Here is a 19,134-nt window from a genome sequence, read left to right as displayed (position 1 = left end):
AAGTTCGACAATAAATTTAAAAGGAAAGTGGAGATCAATGTTGTTTTATCTTCCTCGACAGGTTCCGATACCCTGAGCGGCCAATCATCTTCTACGCTGTGTGTTACGTCATGGTGTCGCTGGTCTTCTTCCTGGGCTTCCTGTTGGAGGACAGGGTCGCATGTAACGCAGTCAGCCCTTCCCAGTTCAGAGCTTCTTCAATAACACAGGGTTCACACAACAAGGTGAGCGTTTTAGTTGATTCAGTCTACTATTGCTGCACATTTATACATGATTATTTGGTTTGTCATGAATTCTGTCTGAGATTTAATGCACTGAAAACTCAGATGATGAGTCATACGTTTCATCTGTATTCTCATTTGATTGGTCAGCATGAGTTTGACAGATGTTTAAGTAGCAATTGTTAAACATACTTACGTCACAGCTCAAAATGTGGATCTATCTCATGGTTATTAGAGTAGTAGGTTCTTTCTTTAAACTGCTACACATTTACCGTGTCAGGATTTATTCTCTTGCATTGAATATCTTGGTTAAACCAATCAGATCCTATCAATCATGGCACAAACAGTGTCATCACAGAGCCAACAGATTTGCGACTTCCGCCACGCGATCGATTGATCTAGAAATGACCGCTCCTCCTACCCCTCTCTCTCAGGCCTGCACCTTGTTCTTCATGGTCCTGTATTTCTTCACCATGGCCGGCAGCGTGTGGTGGGTCATACTGACAATCACTTGGTTCCTGGCCGCTGTGCCTAAATGGGGCAGCGAGGCCATTGAGAAGAAAGCCCTCCTCTTCCACGCCATTGCCTGGGGCCTCCCAGGGGCCCTGACGGTTACCCTGTTGGCCCTGAATAAAATTGAGGGAGATGGGATCAGTGGAGTGTGTTTCATAGGCCTGTATGACATAGACGCCCTGAGGTGGTTTGTTCTGGCACCGCTCTGCCTCAACGTGGCGGTGAGTACAGTCAGAAGATAAATGAGTGAGTGGGTGGATGAAAGAAGTGATGAGTGGGGTGGATGGGTGAAGAGATTAATGGGGTGATGAAATGATACAAGTGTGTGCAGTGGTAGAGATGGATAGATAAGTATACAGATGGGTGGATGGTTGAACGTCTTCTGGCCTGTCAGTCATCCAGCTCTTTATGAAATAATCATTCATTTTTAAGGGGGGGGGATCTGTCACCGAGTGTCGACTTTCCATTTATCTCTCTTCAGGTCGGTGTCTCCCTGCTCTTAGTGGGTATTGTCGCTCTGAACCGGGTGCGCATGGAAATCCCGCTGGAGAAGGAGAACCAGACCAAACTGGTCAAGTTCATGATCCGAATGGGAGTGTTCTCTGTGCTCTACCTGGTCCCCTTGTTGACTGTGATTGGGTGCTACATATATGAACACACCTACCGGAGCATTTGGGAAAAGACGTGGATGGAGGAGAACTGCAGGCGCTATCACATCCCCTGCCCATACAAGGTAAAGACAGATGGATATGAGAACGTATGATTTGGTGGTGCTCTGCTTTCAAGGAAAAATAGTGTTATTTGTTCATGGGTGACGTAATTGGAAGGTGAGACTTCAGAAAAGACACCGCTGGTGCCTGTGAAGACAATGCAGATACAAATCACTTTAAAAGTCAGTTGTAGTGTAACTGTACACTTAGATCATCTTTAAAATATTGTGGTATCACAAGACAGATATGGCTTTTGCTTAGCTCGTCTGTCTGAAAGCAGATCAACTGTCTGTCGTCTCAGCTGGACACTGAAAACAAAATACAAAGACACACTTTCCAGGACATCCAGCTGTATTCCCATCACACTTCTGTGCATGTCACTCACACTCAGTGTGTGTTGTCACACTGCCACACTGAGATGTTGTATGTTTATGAGAAGAAAGGTGTGTGTGTGTGTGTGTGTGTGTGTGTGTGTGTGTGTGTGTGTGTGTGTGTGTGTGTGTGTGTGTGTGTGTGTGTGTGTGTGTGAACTTGGTAAACATACCAATAAATGATTATTCTCCAGTAAAGAGACTTGATACAGATACACAAATACTCAAGAATGGACACAGGATGTTTAAAGGGTAATTCAGCTTTTTAACAAATTGAGCCTTATTGTAGATCCGACCATCATTTCAACCACTTGTTAAGCGATCGTCAGTGAAATTTCTGAGATCTGAAAACAATTAAGTCTGATGGGGGGGGCAAGAAACACAATTAAATCATCAGGCAGGTTTTAGACAAACCAACAGTTCAGCTAGATTATGTGAAACACGTTGTTCTGAGGAATAAAAGAAAAGGCAAAATCACTCATTTTTCAGAAAAAAAATTATTTTCACACAACCGTGAAGGTAAACCTCTTAACCGGAGGTTGAGTCAGGGAGCTCAACCAGATTTATAACAAACCATTTTGGCAATAATTTAACAATTTTGCTTTTTATTTTCTCTTTCAAATACGTTCTTGCCTTTGGTGTAGCAATGTCACATATCTCACCTGTCAACTTAAGGCAGTGATGCTATCACTAATAGACCCTGGAAACCACCGAAAAGAAGAGCCAGGTTTATTAAACTGTAATTGCTTGGTCGGGTGTGTGTGTGTGTGTGTGTGTGTGTGTGTGTGTGTGTGTGTGTGTGTGTGTGTGTGTGTGTGTGCGTGTGCGTGTGCGTGTCGGTAAGTATTTGTGGAGGAGGGGAGCAGAGCAGAGAGCAGTATGCATCATTAGCTCGGCTAATACAGCTCTCAAGACCAACTCCATACCAAACTACCATCTTTGTTTGGCTCTGCTCCTTTGTCTTTTTGTCTTTTCACTCTCTCAGCTGGTTTTCACACACTTCCATCTTTCGGTCTCTACTCCTTCTCTCTCCCTCTGTGCTGGTGTCTCTCCGAGGGCTTGCTCAGTCATGCTCTGCTGCCTCTACTCTATGAGGGCTTTGTGGCGGTTATGAAGAGTGGTGGGAAATGTGGCGTTTTCTACAGTCTGCTGCTAAATTAATAACCACACAAATGTGCACAGTGCCGACACAAACACACTCCATCACTCCCTGTCACAAGTACACACACGGAAATGAAACCGTCTCATCAGTTGGACACGTAAAACACAAGAGTTAAAAAAAAACCGTTTCCTTCATGTCATTTGTTTATGTTTCCATTTCTTATGATGATGAAATCAGAGCGCTCTTCCGGTGGATTGGTAGTAGAGAAGTGTCGGCTAAATCGTGACTGACAGACTATATGAGAGGGTGGAGGCAGGTGCGCCATCTTATGTTACTTGTTAGTCTTTGTGTTTATGTCTGTTGCTCTATTTATGTGTATGAGCACATGAGGAGAGACCCCCTTTACGTCCCATTGTTGCTCTGGAATCTCACTACTGCTTGTGTTATTGGATCTTTGGGCCTGAGGGGGGTTAACGTGCAAACGTCTGCATGAGTGGGAGAGGGTACAATTTCATGTTTCTGGATAATTGAAGATTCTGTGGGCATTGTTCAAGTTTAAGTGTGTGTGTGTGTGTGTGTGTGTGTGTGTGTGTGTGTGTGTGTGTGTGTGTGTGTGTGTGTGTGTGTGTGTGTGTGTGTGTGTGTGTGTGTGTGTGTGCGTGCGTGCGTGCGTGTGTTTGTGGTTGGTTAGGCCCAGGGATTCTTTTTTTTTTATCTCTGGACCTAAATCTGAGACATTTAATCTCAGTCTGGGTGAGATGGATTTAGGATAATTAACAGATAATCACCGGTTCTTTAAAAACCAAGAAACACCTAATCTTGCCAAAAGTCCTCCTCTCTTAGGAGGAGATATCAAGAGTGCTAAAATACTTTTGTCCGTGACATCTTTACGGCAGATTTTTATCTTCATTTTAATGGAAAAAAATTAGAGATCTTAAAATGCCCCCTAACTAGAAGTCTAACTAGAAGTTTTCTACCCCAAAAGACTTGTGTGAGTAAGACATATAACTGTGTTCCTCAGAGTTAAGTTTTATCTTGACAAAGGATTAACCATCAATAAACTGTAGACTCCTTGACCTTGTTTTCAGTTTGTGCTTCTAAACTCACTCCAGTTCTCTGCATCTTCAAACCTGCCACAGTTACAATTTACCAAGACCCAGAAATGCTGTGAACTCCTGCCCTCTGCTGGCAGCGGCATCAAACTTCACGTCCAAAGAGGAGGAAACAGTTGCCCAACCCAACTGCAGTTCAGCTGCTGAAGCAGCTGTTTGTTTGTTTTTTTTCCAGGATTACATCTTCTCTTCCACCATTCAAAATGACTCCCCGGGCTGAAACCTCTTGTCAGTGCTGAATACGTTTGGTCCTCTTAATTTGAAAGTAGTTTTTCAGAATCCTAGGCTTTAGTATATCTTTTTTTAAGTATTAATGTTTAGAAAATATTCCACCACTTAAATAGTCTACTTTCACACTAATAAAAGCCCAAGTTCTTCTCTCTTGCTCCTCTATATTTCAGTGTATATTTTTAAAACCCTCTGATTGCTGTGTTGATTGTATGCTTGTAGAGTTAATATTTCATATTTCTGTTCCTAGGTTGAGCAGACCAGCAGGCCAGCCATGGTTTTATTCCTAATTAAATACCTGATGATGTTGGTGGTGGGCATTCCCTCCGTTTTCTGGGTGGGCAGCAAGAAGACCTGTTTTGAATGGGCCAACTTCCTGCATGGACGCCGACGCAAAGAGTAAGAGGAGAAACTTGTTTTTCAGTCCTTTTTGTCCTCCCTTGTTGACATTTTTTGATTCTGTCGCTGTTAAAGCTTAGAACTAAATCAAGTGTATCACAGCACATGTAGGACATTTAGTATCGTTACTGCGTTAATCTCTATGGGGGACACCTGTGTCCTCTTACACCCTCATCTTGTTCCTCTGTTTTCTCCTCTCTGCTGACACCTCCTCTTCTTTGTCTCGACGCTCCTTTTTTTCACATCCCGAGTGTCTTCCCTTTCCCCTCTGTCCTCCTCTTAAACACACACACGCACGCACGCACGCACGCACGCACGCACGCACGCACACACACACACACACACACACACACACACACACACACACACACACACACTCTCTCTCTCCTTCTCACACACTCTCCTCTCTGCAGCAGTGGGGTGAATGAGTCCCGCCAGGTGCTGCAAGAGCAACCAGACTTTGCGCAGTCTCTGCTGCGTGAACCCAACACCCCCATCATTAGGAAGTCCAGAGGAACATCCACTCAGGTAGGACTGACACACCGGTGATAGAAAAGTATCAGAAGCGATTATTGCAGAAGCAGCAGGATGAGCGGGAGCATTAAGGGGCACAGTTCTTGTAGCAGTGTTCTTCGGAGCTCCGGGGAAGAACACCTAACTTTTATCGCAACTCGCAAACATACAGGCCTGACACGTGTGCATCTTTACTTTTAGTCAAAATTTGCATATCTCCTCGTTACAGATTTCTGATTCAGCCACATCATCGCTGAAGCTTTTTTTTTTTAATTCTAGCAGCAGCATCCACTTCAGAAACTTGATCTGTTGTTCCGCACTTTACCGTTCAGCTCTCGCAAAACAATCCATATATTGTTAAATACAGTCCAGGACTTTTTTTTTTTTTGGGGGGGGGGGGGATGTGTGTACAATCATGAACAAGATGTCGCCTGACCCTATTATATCATACACATTACCTTCAGTGTGAAAATAAAACTACTTGATGGTTTTTTTTGCCATTAATGGCAGCTCTTACAGCATTTCATGTACCTGGCCTGTCATCCTTCTGCAGGGCACCTCCACTCACGCCTCCTCCACTCACTTGGCTGTTCTAGACGACCTTGACGAACCAGTCAGAACTCACCACGGCCACGCCGCCTCCAGGAGCAAGGCCAGCAGCGTCCACAGCAAGGCCAGTTACCACGGCAGCCTGCGCCGCACCCGAGAGGACAGGTAGGGCAGGAAACCAGCCAGATGAAGCCGAGCCTTCCTCCCGCCGCTTCTCCTCTCATCATTCTCATTTCCGTCTCCTCTCTCAGGAGCGACACTACGGTTTACAGAGGAACAGAGGAGCGCAGTTTCCATGGCAGCATGTCACGTATCGACCACCCGCTCTCGACTCACAGCAGCCTCCATCAGTTAGACGACCACTCGAGGCACGGCAGTCAGCGGGACGTATCTGAGGCCCCGCCTACCCTCATCACACACGGAGCCACAGCAAGTGACGGCCAGGTTGCCAAGAACGACGGCACCAGCGCCTGAGACGAGTCACAAACTTCACAGGAAATGAATATGAGGCTTCGCTGCCCTTTTAGAGGAGGATTTGTCCTCTACAGATCCACGGCATCCTGCTCAGTGTGTTTTCTCTTCTGCAGATGGTGAATGCACCAGGGAGTGTCGCGGAGGTGGTCGTCGGTGAGCAGCGTGGCCGCATGCTGATGTAGTCCAGTCAGTGAACGTGACTTATTTCACGGTAAACTGGACAAGTTTGTTTACTTCATTGAATTTAAATGGGAGTTTACTCCCCTTCGCTCGACTCAAGACAGGCCGAGCCAACTGGACTTCTGTTGACATCCGTGAAACTTCTCGAGACATTATTCAGGGAAAGATTTGAACAACGAGAACTAGCAGAGACGAGAGACCGACAGAACACGGAAAGAAATGTCAGCGTACCTGAGACTGAAACTCCTGTAGATGCACTCAGATGATTGAGCCGGCTGAACACCAGTTTAGTCTTGAATGTGTCATCACTCCTATTTTAGTGGCATTATTTCCAAATTTTGCAGGCCCTACATCAATATAGTTAAATATGTGAACACTGCCATTCATTGCTTTTGTAACAAATAGCTTGTCCGCTATCCACTTCCGCTCTTTAATGAGTGACGTTTGTCTTTGCGTGGCTTCGGAGACTGACAAATACGGGCCTAACGTGAAATCGTGGACCTCTTTGTGGTTTAGTGAAATATTTTTATACTGTGAAAATTGTCTGTGCTGCTGAAAGCATCTTTGTGAGTGTGTGTGAGAGAGAATGTGGAAAGTATAGATTTCAAGTGGTGATGTTTTTAATCTTTAATTCTCCCCTTGAGCGTGAGGAAGGGCACAGAGATGAAAACTTCTCTGAGCCAGAGATTTAAAGGGTTGTTTCAGAGTCAGAAATACAGTGACATAATACGGATATTGTTGTGCGAAATGATCTTGAATAACGTCAATGCGCTTAACTTACATGCATTGACATTTATTCCAGCCCAGCCCGAAACAATGTAGGCGCTGCCCCTTCAGCACCGAAGCTTCAGTTTGTCAAAGAACGATGGCGCCGTTTTCCAAACAAGTTGTTTACGCAATCGCTGCATGTTCAGTATTTTGTAATGAAATCTTAAGAGTAAACAGATGAACAGTCAGGTCAAAATATAGAATTTGCTTCATACGGCTTTACATTCTGTACAACATATAACACCGTCTATACAACCTTAGGATAATATTTGGCTGATAACCATAATATTGTGACCGATTCAGGTATCCATCACTGCATTTAAACCTCCTGGCTGCTTAGATGGGATTGTGATTTTAAAATGGAAACGGATAACTGCTTTTATTCTGAAACTCTCACAGACACGAAGCGGAGAGGTTTTCCTGAGGGGAGGAAGTGCTTTTATCTCATGTAATATTCTGATATTTACCTAAACTGCTACTGTACATGCTCTGTGATCATACGTGTTTACGTGGTTTAGACTTGGAACTCAAACTTGCCCAAAGAGTTGCAGACAATTGGCAGTTAAACTGTAGAGAAAAACATTCAGTCATTGTGCTTTATGTTCTCTGAACGTTATTTTACACTTGTTAACTAAATGTTACAGGAAGTGTGTATTGTAAAAAAAAATTTGTTTTTACATTTTCTATCATTTGTGTTTTGTCCCTCGAGACCCAATTAACCTACCTCACCTGTACACTCAGCCTTCTCTGTACCTGCACACGCACACACACACACACACACACACACACACACACACACACACACACACACATCATTGGGTGCTTTTTAGAAAGTAAAACAAAAATAGTCATGACCTCAACACATACTATCAATTCAGTAAAAAAAAATGGTGGTGCTTATTTCTGGAGTCTTAACTGATGTATAATTTAACCAAAATCTCACACACGGTCGGTTACCTGTAGCTAGCTGTCTGTCCGTCCCAACGATGGCTTTCCAGTCTACCTCTTAAGTTCAAGCCTCGCTAACTCTGCCATTTACTGCTGCCTCTCCCTCCTTCTCTGTCTGTCTTGTGTTTGTCTGCCTGCATACCTGCTGTACATATACTTTCTGTACTGTGTGCTGACTAATCTGTCTCACATCTGCCTTCTGCCTCTCCTTCTGTACATGTGCCCACGCTAGCTCTTTTTTTTTTGTGGACCTACAGCAACTGTCTGTACTCTCGCAAGTCGTGACCGCTTACAAACATGAACCGTTGTGCTTTTACCTCTGAACTGGACGTTATAATTCGAGCTGCTGTGGTGAATATTAAACAGTGAAAGAGAAACTCGCTCCTTTTCAGCTAGTAAATATCTCATTCTTGTGAACATTAATATAAAATCCCCAACAGCGAGACATGAGGAAGATGAGTCCTCCTTGATTTCTGATGTCATATTGTGCTGCAGCTTCAGAGTGAACGACCGTAGCTTAAAAAATAGGATTGATGCATTTTCAGTGATGGTTTGAAAACGTTATAATATTGTGAATTTTGAAACTTGACTCGTAATTTGCCTTTTTAATTTATTTGCAGTTTGGAACTGTGATGACTTCTTTTACATGCAGTCTAATAAACTTTTACAGACGTCACTTTTTGTTAACGTGTTTATACTAGACATGTATATTTATTTTCACTGGATAATCTTCACACGAGGCCTCATGAAGTGGAGCGCTTACAAAAGCCATATGAATACCCGCTCTTTCACAAAAACAAGAAACTCCTTCAGTAAAAAAAAAAAAAAGAAAGAAATCCACGTCAAAAATCACACAATTCAACAGAAGCTCAAAAGACAATCTTTTTTTTTTTTTTTTTTAAATAACACTGTATTGGCAGTTTTCTGTGGTCGTGAATTCCATAAAAATATTTGTAAGTATTTCTCATGCTTCTGTCGGACTTTGCAAACGTTAACATGTAATGGTCCGGTTCATTCACCACATTTGACCAATTAAAGAATGTTGTAGTGTGTGTGGTGTAGTTTGTAGAAGCTGCAATAATGGGAACAGCTACAGTGCATGTAAAAGCCCAGTATCTGCACACTTCACACGCCGTCTCAGAAGTAGCTACTGTATTGTAAAAGAAAGCATCAGCCATTTGTACCTTTTTGCATACTTTGTGAAAACTGATAAACGGTTACTCGGTCAAGACCAGATCCCCGATCGTTCTCGTTTCCTGCGGACGATGGCGGCCACATCGTGTTTGAGCGCGGAGACGCTCTGCTCCAGCTGCTCGGAGAAGTCTCTCAGCAGACGACTCTGCTCGTCCACAAAAAGCCTGAGCCCCAGCTGGTCGGACTCGTCCTGGACAACACAACACAACACAACAGTTTAGAACGTCGCCACAGAAAATGTCCCGTTGTGGCAAAATGAATGATTGTGCCACGTTTTAAGAAATTCCCTCCAGGTGCACCTGAGATATCATTCACATGATAATAAATCCCAGTGGGATCACAGTGACCTTGACCTTTGACCCTACCTCCCTCCAAAGTCTACTCATGTCATCCTCGAGTCCAAAGGGAATGTTTGTCACGTTTAAAGAGATTCTCTTGGAAGTGTTCTTGGGATATCGTGCTCACGAAAATAGGATGGGTACATAGGATGGCTGCGAGGTCATAGTGAACGTGACCTGTGACCTCTGACCACCAAACTCCCATCAGGCAATCCTTAAGTCCAAGTGATTGTTTGTGCCACATTTGAAGCGATCGACTCGATGTGTTCCTGAGAGATCGTATTACAAAAAGTGGAACAGGTCAATGAGAATGACGTGAAGTCACCGTGACCTTTGACCTTTAACCACCGACCTCCCATCAGGTAATCTTTACATCCAAGTGAACATTTGTGACAAATGTGAAGAAGGTCCCTCAAAGTGTTCCTGAGGTATCATTTACATAAGAAAAGGAGACATGTGAGCACCTCACATGTGACCTTGACCTTCTGAATTCTAAAAGTCCTTCCCAGGTGTCCCTAATTTTGCTTTCACACGCTTTGATCAAGACAACATCCTTCGTACCGTGTGAATCTTTTTTTGCTAAGTTTGAATACATTTGTTAAAGGCCTTCCGGAGACATCGCATTCATTCGTTCAAAAACACAATGCTCCTGGCTGTGGCTATCGTGGGCGTGGAGGCATACGATGAGCCTCATTTCCACGGCCCTGAATTCCTCTACGTAACCACTTTTTGTGCGGTCTGTTCCTGGTCCTTCTACAGTTTGTTTTGTTATAATGGAAACCAGCTACAAATAATATCATTTGTCTTAATTACAACTCATTTTATCAAACGAATATGGACTATAAAAACTAACCTTCTATGCACTCTTTCCTGACTTTTTCTGATTTTAATAGTATTTTAAAGAAACATTGAAGCGACCATGGTAGACACACGGATACGTACACTGGGCCTGTGTCTGCGCAGGCGCTGCAGCTGACCTCTCACCGAGGTCATACTGTGGTAGAAAACCTTCAAAGCACGAGCAAACTCTGCATCACAACTGGGACGCACCGAGCGACCACGCACACCCTCCCCACCTGAAACAAGACAGGGGAAAGGTGTATGTGTGTGTGAGAGAGTGATGGTGTAGGAGTGAGCAAGTTAAACACTTGGAAATACACAGTCTGGGTAGAAGTAGTGTTTTCAATTTGAGGAAATGGAAACAAACTGACCATAAGCGTGTGCATGTTTCAGTTACCGTTCCTGACTGTGTTGAGTTGTTCTCTCAGACTATGATTCTCTTTCCTCAGCGAAGCATTAGCACCCTTTAGTTCCTCCAGGTCCTGTTGAAGAGCTCGGACTGAACGGCTACGCTCTGCAGAATTCACCGGCTGCAACACACACACACAAAGAGTTTGGCATTTTTGTCGTGAAAGGTCTCCGAATCAAAGGACTCAGTGACTGAACAGAAATTTGGAAAAAGTTAAGAAGCGTCTCTTTGTGCTGCTGCAGGCGTTGAAAGATACATTCTCAACGAACCCACATCTTTTCTTGCTGCTCTGTGGAGTCAAAATGAAAAATCATTCCTTAGCATCACACTCACTGCTGTTTCTGTTGGACCTGACTCATCGATGATGAAGATGCCCTCTGTAGTCATCCTCACTGCTTCCAGAGACGACATCAAGTGAGTGCAGCCCTCTGAGACAGAAAACCAAACAACGAGTAGCTGTTTTAATTATTCAACTCATCTGTCCTCGAGGAATTGTGTGTTCTTGCCTCGCCCCATGTGTTTATCCTCACCTTGAAGGCCCCACAGCTCCAGCACCACAGCGCTGCTCTGCAGGTAGTCGAGCAGACGTTGGGACGTGTGGAGGGACACGAAGTGGACCCTGTGATCCAACAGAGGATTGACGTTGTGCCACACAGCTGGAGTGTACAGAGGCTGGCAGCAGTCAAACAACCTGAACCTACCACAGTTGGGGAAATGAGAAGGAAGTATGTAAACTGTGGCTTCTTTAATCCAGAGGACAGTGAGAAGTCCCCCGGCGCTGTACACCGTCTGTCAAAGCTAAAAGCTCAAATCCAGTGTAACGGCTCCCTGCGTGTACCCTGTACATGTTCTACTGTACCCTGTTTTGTCCTCTAGGTTCACGTGTCTCACCCAATTTGGACCCCACGGTTGCGGGCCTCTCTGATCCAGCGAAGACCACAACACTGATCCAGGACAAGTTGGAAGTCCAGTCGTCGACCCAGTATCTCAGTCGGGTCAATCAGGATGTCGTCTTCCCCCAGAGGGCTGGACAGTGAGAATGCTCAGTTACTGGTATATGCAAGTGTGTGTGTGTGTGTGTGTGTGTGTGTGTGTGTGTGTGTGTGTGTGTGTGTGTGTGTGTGTGTGTGTGTGTGTGTGTGTGTGTGTGTGTGTGTGTGTGTGTGTGAGAGACATACAGTCCAGTGGGGGTGCAGGGGACCAGCTGTGCTTGTAGAATGGCCTCCTCTGTGCCCTCTGACCCCAACACCTGCAGACAGAGATGATATATTCAGATATCATCTGAAAGTACTGGTAGAGTGAGATGTGTGTGTGTGTGTGTGTGTGTGTGTGTGTGTGTGTGTGTGTGTGTGTGTGTGTGTGTGTGTGTGTGTGTGTGTGTGTGTGTGTGTGTGTGTGTGTGAGAGTGTGTGTGTGTGTGTGTATGAGAGGGTGTGCATTTATTTGATCTGTGCTTGTACCTCTAGTTGTTCCTCCAGAGGGATGCGGAAGGCCAAAGACTGAAGCCAGAGGTGAGCAGTGCCCAGGAGCAGAGGCTCAATTGGATCCCAGAATGGGTCTTTATCTCTGGGTAATGCAAGTGTTGACAGCCCCTCTACTCTCTGACAGCAGGAAGCGAAGACAAGTCAACAAATAAACATCGTTACTGCTCTATAATGTGAACCTATTAATACAGGAATTAATAGGCACGTTGTACATGTCTTATTGTAGACTTTCTAAGTCAGAGATACAGTTTGTGATTCTGGGATTGTGGAGTTGTGAGTTTCTTCTGATGCCCTTCAAACTTATATTGGTGTTTCCTTACATTCTCTGGTCAAATTTAATGAATTTCATGCATTTATTTTATGAAAATTAAATACAGAGCAGGTGCTGTCACTTTCTCAGATGTCTGCAGATTCCGTATGTTTTTTCAGATGTTGTGTTCACAATTTCTGAACTGGGTTTGTAGGTTGTGCAAGTTTTCAAGCTTAACAGAACAGCAAAAACAGAAGTGCATTTTATGTATTTCTGTAGATTTGTCAAAAGTTTCTTCAGTCTGAAAAACATACGCAATTCAACTGACGTACGTTGTCTTCACACTGCTCAGCCTGATGCTGCTGGTAGACTTCCTCCATCAGAAACTTGCGGTTAACAAACTTGGCCTTGGACCACATCCATACCTGAGAAGCGAGTATGAAAAATGTCATCCTAAAAATGTAAAAATTTACACGAGAGAAAAGATACGGAGTCAGACCAACCTGTTTGCTCCCCTGAGCGGTGACTCTGACCACAATGGCTTTCTCCAGGTCATGTCCTTTGGAATCTGACAGCGCCAGGTTCTTGATCTCCAGCTTAAACTCCACCTCCTGAAACCCCCGCAGACAATAAAGAGCGGGTCATTTAAAAAAAAAAAAAAAATTTATTTTTTTAAACAGCCATAGCGATTGTGGTTGTTTTTTAAACAACCATAGAACTAAATATACATGCGTGTTATTTGATTTACAAGCGTATCTGCCCTCAATGAGAAATATAAACAGCAAAAACACCAGGAAGTCAACGTGAGCCGTGAGCTACCTTGTTCAGCTCCTGGCTCATCTGGTTGGCCTCCGCCACCATGGGCATCAGTTTGACGTAGTCGTAGAAGACGGCTAGCAGACTGGGGTCTGTCTGACTAGATCCAGCACTGGACTCACCTAAACACAGTCAGATGAATAGAAGCCAACAAGATTCCCTCCAAAAAATAAACTCCCATCACATCTGGAGCTTTATCCTCCCGCTCACCCAGGTGGATGCCCTCAGCAGCAGCCAGCTCAGACTGGAAGTAATCGTAATCATAGCGGCTCCAGTCATCGCCGCCCCTCTCGGATGGAAAACCAACGAACAGGTAGGTACAGTTAGAACCCAGGATGAGACGATCCTAAAAACAAAAGAACGAAAAAACATCGTGCGCGTACTTTAACATCACGCCCACATCGTAGAACTGCCATACGTGTCAAGACCTACCAGGTGCTGCAGCTCAGTTGTCTGGGAGATGGCGGTCCCATTTACGATGACCTTTGACCCTGTCCGCGGGATCAGTGTTACCCGGCGCTGTTCATTCTTGAACACAGCGTGACGCTCCTGGATCCTGACACGCAAACACGCGACCGAACAATGCAACGCTTCTATCTCACCATAAGTCAGCTGCTAGACGAGCCTACACTCATACAAATACAGGGTCAAGTGGCCTGCTGCGTATCCCAGCATGCATTAGGTGGAATACAGGAAGAAAAAAAAAAAAAAAACAGAAACGGATCACCAATCATTTACATCCACTTGTAAGACATCGGGTTCTGGCTATTTAGAGTCTCTCATCTTATCTGACTGCGTTTGTGATGTTCTGTTATTCTCTGATATGATCTTGTTGTGATGAAAACTCACCCTAAGCCCTTGATAGCAATCGATCTTGGGAAGGAGTCGCAGAGACCGATGTCCCATTCACCTGGAAAAACAAAAAGTAATTAACATGCTTAAACCTGCAGACATTGGTTTGTCACAGTATGACTGTTACATCACGTACCGACCCTCTGTCACTCTCCACTTTCAACGTCTTCCTCTAAAAGGTGAACTGAACTGCGGTAACGGAGTGGTACATCTTACCCGCATGTCGAGAGGTTCAGACGGACTCACCCTCCTCGATGAAAAGCTTCACCACCCCCGACAGCTGAGCGTCCTCGTTGATGTTCAGCACGTAGGGATGCATCTGCATCATCCTCCTCTCCTGAAAGTGGGGAAGAGGAGACAGGAAAAGACCATCAAGAGCTGAAAAAGTTGCTCTTAACTTGTATACAAAGACATTATCAACCTCCACTAAGTGTATTTACATTGGTGTTTTTCCGGGGATCTTGAGTGTGCACGTTTCTGATTGTTTACTTGCGTACCTGTGTGATGTTAGCGTACTGTTGCTCCCAGTCTTTCAGCGCCTCCTGGAGGTGATGTTCCCACAGAGTCTGAATGGCTCTGATCTGGAGCTCATTGTGGGTCAGCAGCTGACGAAGCTCCTCTGAACACACAAACACACGTGTTGACCTGACTCGCCGTCGCCTGCTGGATCCTGCTCCGACACCGGTTCTTACTGGTCTCGTCGTTGGCCCTGCGCCCCTCCTGGCCCATACGGCTCAGTCGCTGCAGCAGCCTGGCGTTCTCCGCCTTCAGCTCTTTGACGAGACGCTCAGTGGGGCTCTCGTTCACCACGGCCCGGTTCTGGATACGCTTCGCCCTGAAGGAGAGGGGGAGGTTGAGGGACAAGGGGGGTGAGAGGTGTAGTTGAAACAGAAGGAGAGGCCATTAAGTATTAAAGAAAATGCAGAAAATGTGGGTAGATGTGTCAGAGTAGGGCAGAGGAGAAGGTGTGTGTGTTGTTGTTGTTTTTTTTACTATGATGGCAACATTCACACTGGTTTAAACTGCAAATGATTTCTTGTACCTCTCAGCATAGCGCAGGGTGGAGAGAGACTCCTCGTAGCAGATATCGGCAGGGCTCAACGTGGCAATCTTGAAAATAAAGAGCAGAAATTATGAATAACTTTATATAACTGCTATTTCTTTTAAGTATTTCGTTGTATAAAGTGCTGAACTACATTACATCAACATTACGCAAACCTAGTTCATGTAGGCACTAGTTTCCAAAGTGTGAGTTACCATGACAGTGCGACTGTTTCCTCCCAGAGCCGACTGCAGCAACTTGGTGAGAACCGAGTCTCTGTAAGGAATATGGACGACCTTCCTTCCCAGCGCCACGTCGGCCAAAGCGCTGGAGGAAAGAGGAGGAGAGGATGTGAGAAACGCTGATAAACCTCCCCAAATGAAAACGGGATGAAACCGAACAGCAGCAGGCCGACCTGATGACGTTTCCCAGGGTGGTGAGGCTCAGGTTGATGGCCGTGCCTTCTTTGAGTCGGTCAGCCTCCGACCCCGACGACCGCTGACGTTCACTGCCAGCCAGGTCTACCAGGTTAATGTTGGACTGCTTTGTGATGCTCTCTTTTGAGAAAATCTGACAGGAAGTTATAGTCATTTGAAGTTTTTGGGCTTTGATCCGAACGAGAAAATAATGTGAAATATATTTGACTTGATGATGTTAGGTCAGACAAACCGACGTGTATTCTCATAAATGTGTTGCTCGTTTTTAATTCATAAGTGTGAACAGAAGCACTCACCTGTTTGAGCTGGAGGATAATGAGCATGTGTGAGCGACTGCTATTGGCGTTCATATGGGTGGCAGCTGTGGTCCGGGTCCTGGTGCCCTGCTCCATCAACTGCTCCACCTACAGGAACATTATGGAAATCTGAATATGCAGCAGAAGCGCATCTGCTTTGTTTCCTTTGAAATCCTCATTCATTTTCCTCAAGATTCTAACAGTGGCATGAGTGCAAACTTAGGCAGGAGACTCGGACCGTGGCCAGTGAATTATTTACAGTTGATTAATTGTTGTTTAACTTGACATTTCTGTGGTATTTCTCTCCACGTCTTCTCCATCCATCTCTACCTGGGTTGCAGTCTCACAGGGGACAGTACGGAGACCCTCCACGTAGAAACCTCGTTGCTGCTCCTCTCTGACTCTGAGCCCGCCGGGAGTACGAGACCCACGAGACAGCAGGTCAACCACCTGGACGGAGAGGAGAGGAAAACACAACACAGCAGCGGGCGCCGTAGCGTCATCTACCAAAGTAATGGCGTTGTAGGAAGTGTGATATCGAGAGGAAGAAAAATGACCACAAAACTTGCTGAGTTGCAGCTGGATTGATAAAAAAAAAAAACGTAATAAGGGACATTATACAAGAAGCAATGACAGCAGTGAAGTTAGTTCCCCCCCCCAACATTACCTGCTCATTATAGATTTCCAACATACTGAAAAAGACCTGCGCAGAAAAAAAACATTCATAAGTTTCAGTCACCAACTATTACACAACTAAACATAACAGTATCGTCTTTTTATTTTACCTGACACTGTCTGTTTTCCTGGTTTTCTCTGATGGCCTGAAACAGTCGGTCACAGAGTTTAGGAACCAGGCCTTTGTTCGGCCCGTAGCCTACCATCGAGTAACTCTTCCCCGAGCCGGTCTGCCCGTAGGCCAACAGTGTGGCATTGTATCCCTGCAGAGGTTATTTCTGGACATTCATTACCAGAGAATGTTTCAGAGAAAGTCACTGGAGCATGTAAATTCATTACCAGAGCATGATGACATAATGTGCCACAGACAGTCAAGTAAAAGACTCGGCGATTGTTACCTGCAGTGCGTTCTCCAGTATTCCTTCTCCCAGGTCCTGGAACACACTGTCCTGTGGATGGAGGAGCTCTCGTGAGCTGCAAATACATACTTATGCACATTTTAACCCCGTTCAGTTTTTAACTACTACATTTGATTTACTCCTTTCTTGTAGTATGGGGTTCACTATGTTCTGTCAAATGTATTCACAGTGAAAATGGCTGTTCTACCAGGTTGCCCTGGAGCTGACCTGGTCAGCGTATCGTCCCCCCGGCTCTTCAGGCACATAGAGTCCGCTGTGGTCTCTCGTGAAGCCGCTGTGGGACCAGTAGGCGTAGTCAAAACAGAACGACCGTCGGTTCTGGGAGTCACGCGGGTCCTGGATGGTGATAGAGCTCGACACCATGGAGACGACACAGCGGCTGCCTGCATCCCTCTCTCTCTGAGAGGAGGAAGGAAGTTGAAGAGGAGGAGAGGAGAGGAAGGAAATACAAAGCTGTGGGAGGACTTAAGTTTTCAGAAGCATATTTATTTGGGATTTTCAGGAAAATGTGGGGATGGGAGGAAGGGCAAGAGAGATTGATCTTATTTGAGCAGAATGTCTGATAATTCAGAGTAAATAGTAAATACTTTATAGTCTGCATCCGGTCAAAAATGAGTCCGATATTTTCCATTTAATCTGCTTACAGGAGAACGCTTCTCTGCATGCAACTTAAATCCGAGTTTAACACTTGGATGTGCCAGCAGAAGTTTGTGACATCACAAGTACAACTGCAGACTAGAGGCGAACAGGATGTTGTAGGGAATTTGAAAACACTTGAAACCGTATACACCGAGAATGGACTGAAACAGGACACGTCTTGTGTTCACAAAACAGTTGAAACTAAAAATATTTGTATGTTCGTAGATTCTGGACGTTTTGGCAAAAGAGAAGGAACACAGAAGTCTGCTGAAAAGCTCTGCATGGGTTTTTCTGATCCATCATATAAATGTGCATAAATTCACCATCAATCACCCTGTTATTTAGATCAATAAACAAAAACTAGAGGTAATATTTACTGCGGTGTCTATTATGAGATTAATCCATTTTTACACATTTTATATCAAGGCATTCTCTGCAATTGTTACTGGTGAATTGGTAGGTTTCATCGAGGTATACTTTATATAGTATATAACAGTATATTGTAATATGTCATACATTAAGAATACAATACATTGTAATATATGTACATCGGGAAAACAGAGAAGTTGTCCAAGATATGAAGTGGATACTTTCAGGAGCAAAATCATAGATATCCCACAAAAAGGCAGCACACTGACCTTGTTGAAGGGTCGGACTCTGACGGCCACTTTGACACAGTCCTTGCTGTACATGTCTGAGGCTTTAGCCCTCATGGTGCAGCAGGCAGGTATCGGCACAGGAGACGGGCAGACTGAGTGATCAGCTGCCTCACGCAGAACCACACGGCGGCGTGTCGAGTTACATGATGACATGGACTCGGTAGCAGCAGACCGACGGGACGCCGGTGAGCACAGCAGCCTGTTAGGAAACGAGGTTGAACTGAAAACAAGATGGTTTACTTTGTCAGGCTGAGAGGTGGACGCCAACTTTAAACATGACTCCAAATGGAAACACAGTACTTTGTACTGAGACACTGCCGCACATTAAAATAAACTACTGACCTGCAGCATGACCACTTGATTAGTTGCTCAATAAAAGCAATCATCCCCAGATCTAATACAGAAGGGAAATGATGGGCTTTTAATTTCCTTTTTCCTCCCCTTGTCCTTGTTTGTGAAGCGGAGCAGTGGAGATAACGCTGGTTTCACTTTCACCTCGTCTAACACGATGAATTATAGAAGAGACTCGGCGCCCTGGGAGAGTCACATTTATACTGAACACTACACGTGATTACAGCTACGTTTATGTCAACATTTTAGTGACTTTCTCTGAAATGGAACTGCACACTAAATATCTGAAGTGCTGGTTATGAACCATAACCTGATCTGACATTCAAACGGTTTCTTTTAAAGCCG

General features: G+C 44.8%; 2 protein-coding genes across 4 annotated transcripts in view; one reads left to right on the top strand and one right to left on the bottom strand.

Annotated features, from left to right (window-relative positions):
• The window catches only part of LOC138618182 (frizzled-3-like), a 32,379-nt gene extending 23,239 nt beyond the window's left edge, over positions 1-9,140 (top strand). Inside the window, exons 5-11 of one of the 3 annotated variants that reach the window (XM_069693752.1) lie at positions 62-224; positions 656-955; positions 1,216-1,467; positions 4,508-4,656; positions 5,070-5,184; positions 5,723-5,883; positions 5,970-9,140. In XM_069693752.1, the coding sequence (XP_069549853.1) occupies positions 62-224; positions 656-955; positions 1,216-1,467; positions 4,508-4,656; positions 5,070-5,184; positions 5,723-5,883; positions 5,970-6,192 (1,363 nt within the window). In that variant the 3' untranslated portion in view covers positions 6,193-9,140. Of the gene's footprint in view, positions 1-61; positions 225-655; positions 956-1,215; positions 1,468-1,951; positions 3,234-4,507; positions 4,657-5,069; positions 5,185-5,722; positions 5,884-5,969 lie in introns of those variants that run through there. The other 2 variants (XM_069693754.1, XM_069693753.1) reach the window with 2 other exon arrangements.
• A 72-nt stretch (positions 9,141-9,212) lies between these two features.
• kif28 (kinesin family member 28) lies at positions 9,213-18,471 on the bottom strand. Its single transcript, XM_069693750.1, has 27 exons — positions 18,418-18,471; positions 17,348-17,539; positions 17,120-17,170; positions 16,832-16,984; positions 16,714-16,749; positions 16,377-16,496; positions 16,047-16,154; positions 15,729-15,883; positions 15,529-15,640; positions 15,314-15,381; positions 14,964-15,106; positions 14,769-14,890; positions 14,518-14,608; positions 14,269-14,329; positions 13,852-13,975; positions 13,630-13,765; positions 13,423-13,541; positions 13,107-13,214; positions 12,932-13,028; positions 12,330-12,466; positions 12,048-12,118; positions 11,761-11,895; positions 11,400-11,566; positions 11,203-11,297; positions 10,858-10,990; positions 10,563-10,696; positions 9,213-9,472 (listed from the first exon to the last, which is right to left on the bottom strand). The coding sequence occupies exons 1-27, from the start codon at positions 18,469-18,471 to the stop codon at positions 9,314-9,316; spliced, it is 3,081 nt and encodes a 1,026-aa protein (XP_069549851.1). The 3' UTR covers positions 9,213-9,313.
• Between the last annotated feature and the right edge of the window lie 663 nt (positions 18,472-19,134).

The sequence above is a fragment of the Brachyistius frenatus genome, unplaced genomic scaffold (assembly GCF_029030835.1).
Source record: "Brachyistius frenatus isolate BFR_SWC_R1_liver_20210118 unplaced genomic scaffold, ASM2903083v1 Contig_15, whole genome shotgun sequence".
NCBI lineage: Eukaryota > Metazoa > Chordata > Actinopteri > Embiotocidae > Brachyistius > Brachyistius frenatus.
This window is presented reverse-complemented; position numbering and strand designations above follow the sequence as displayed.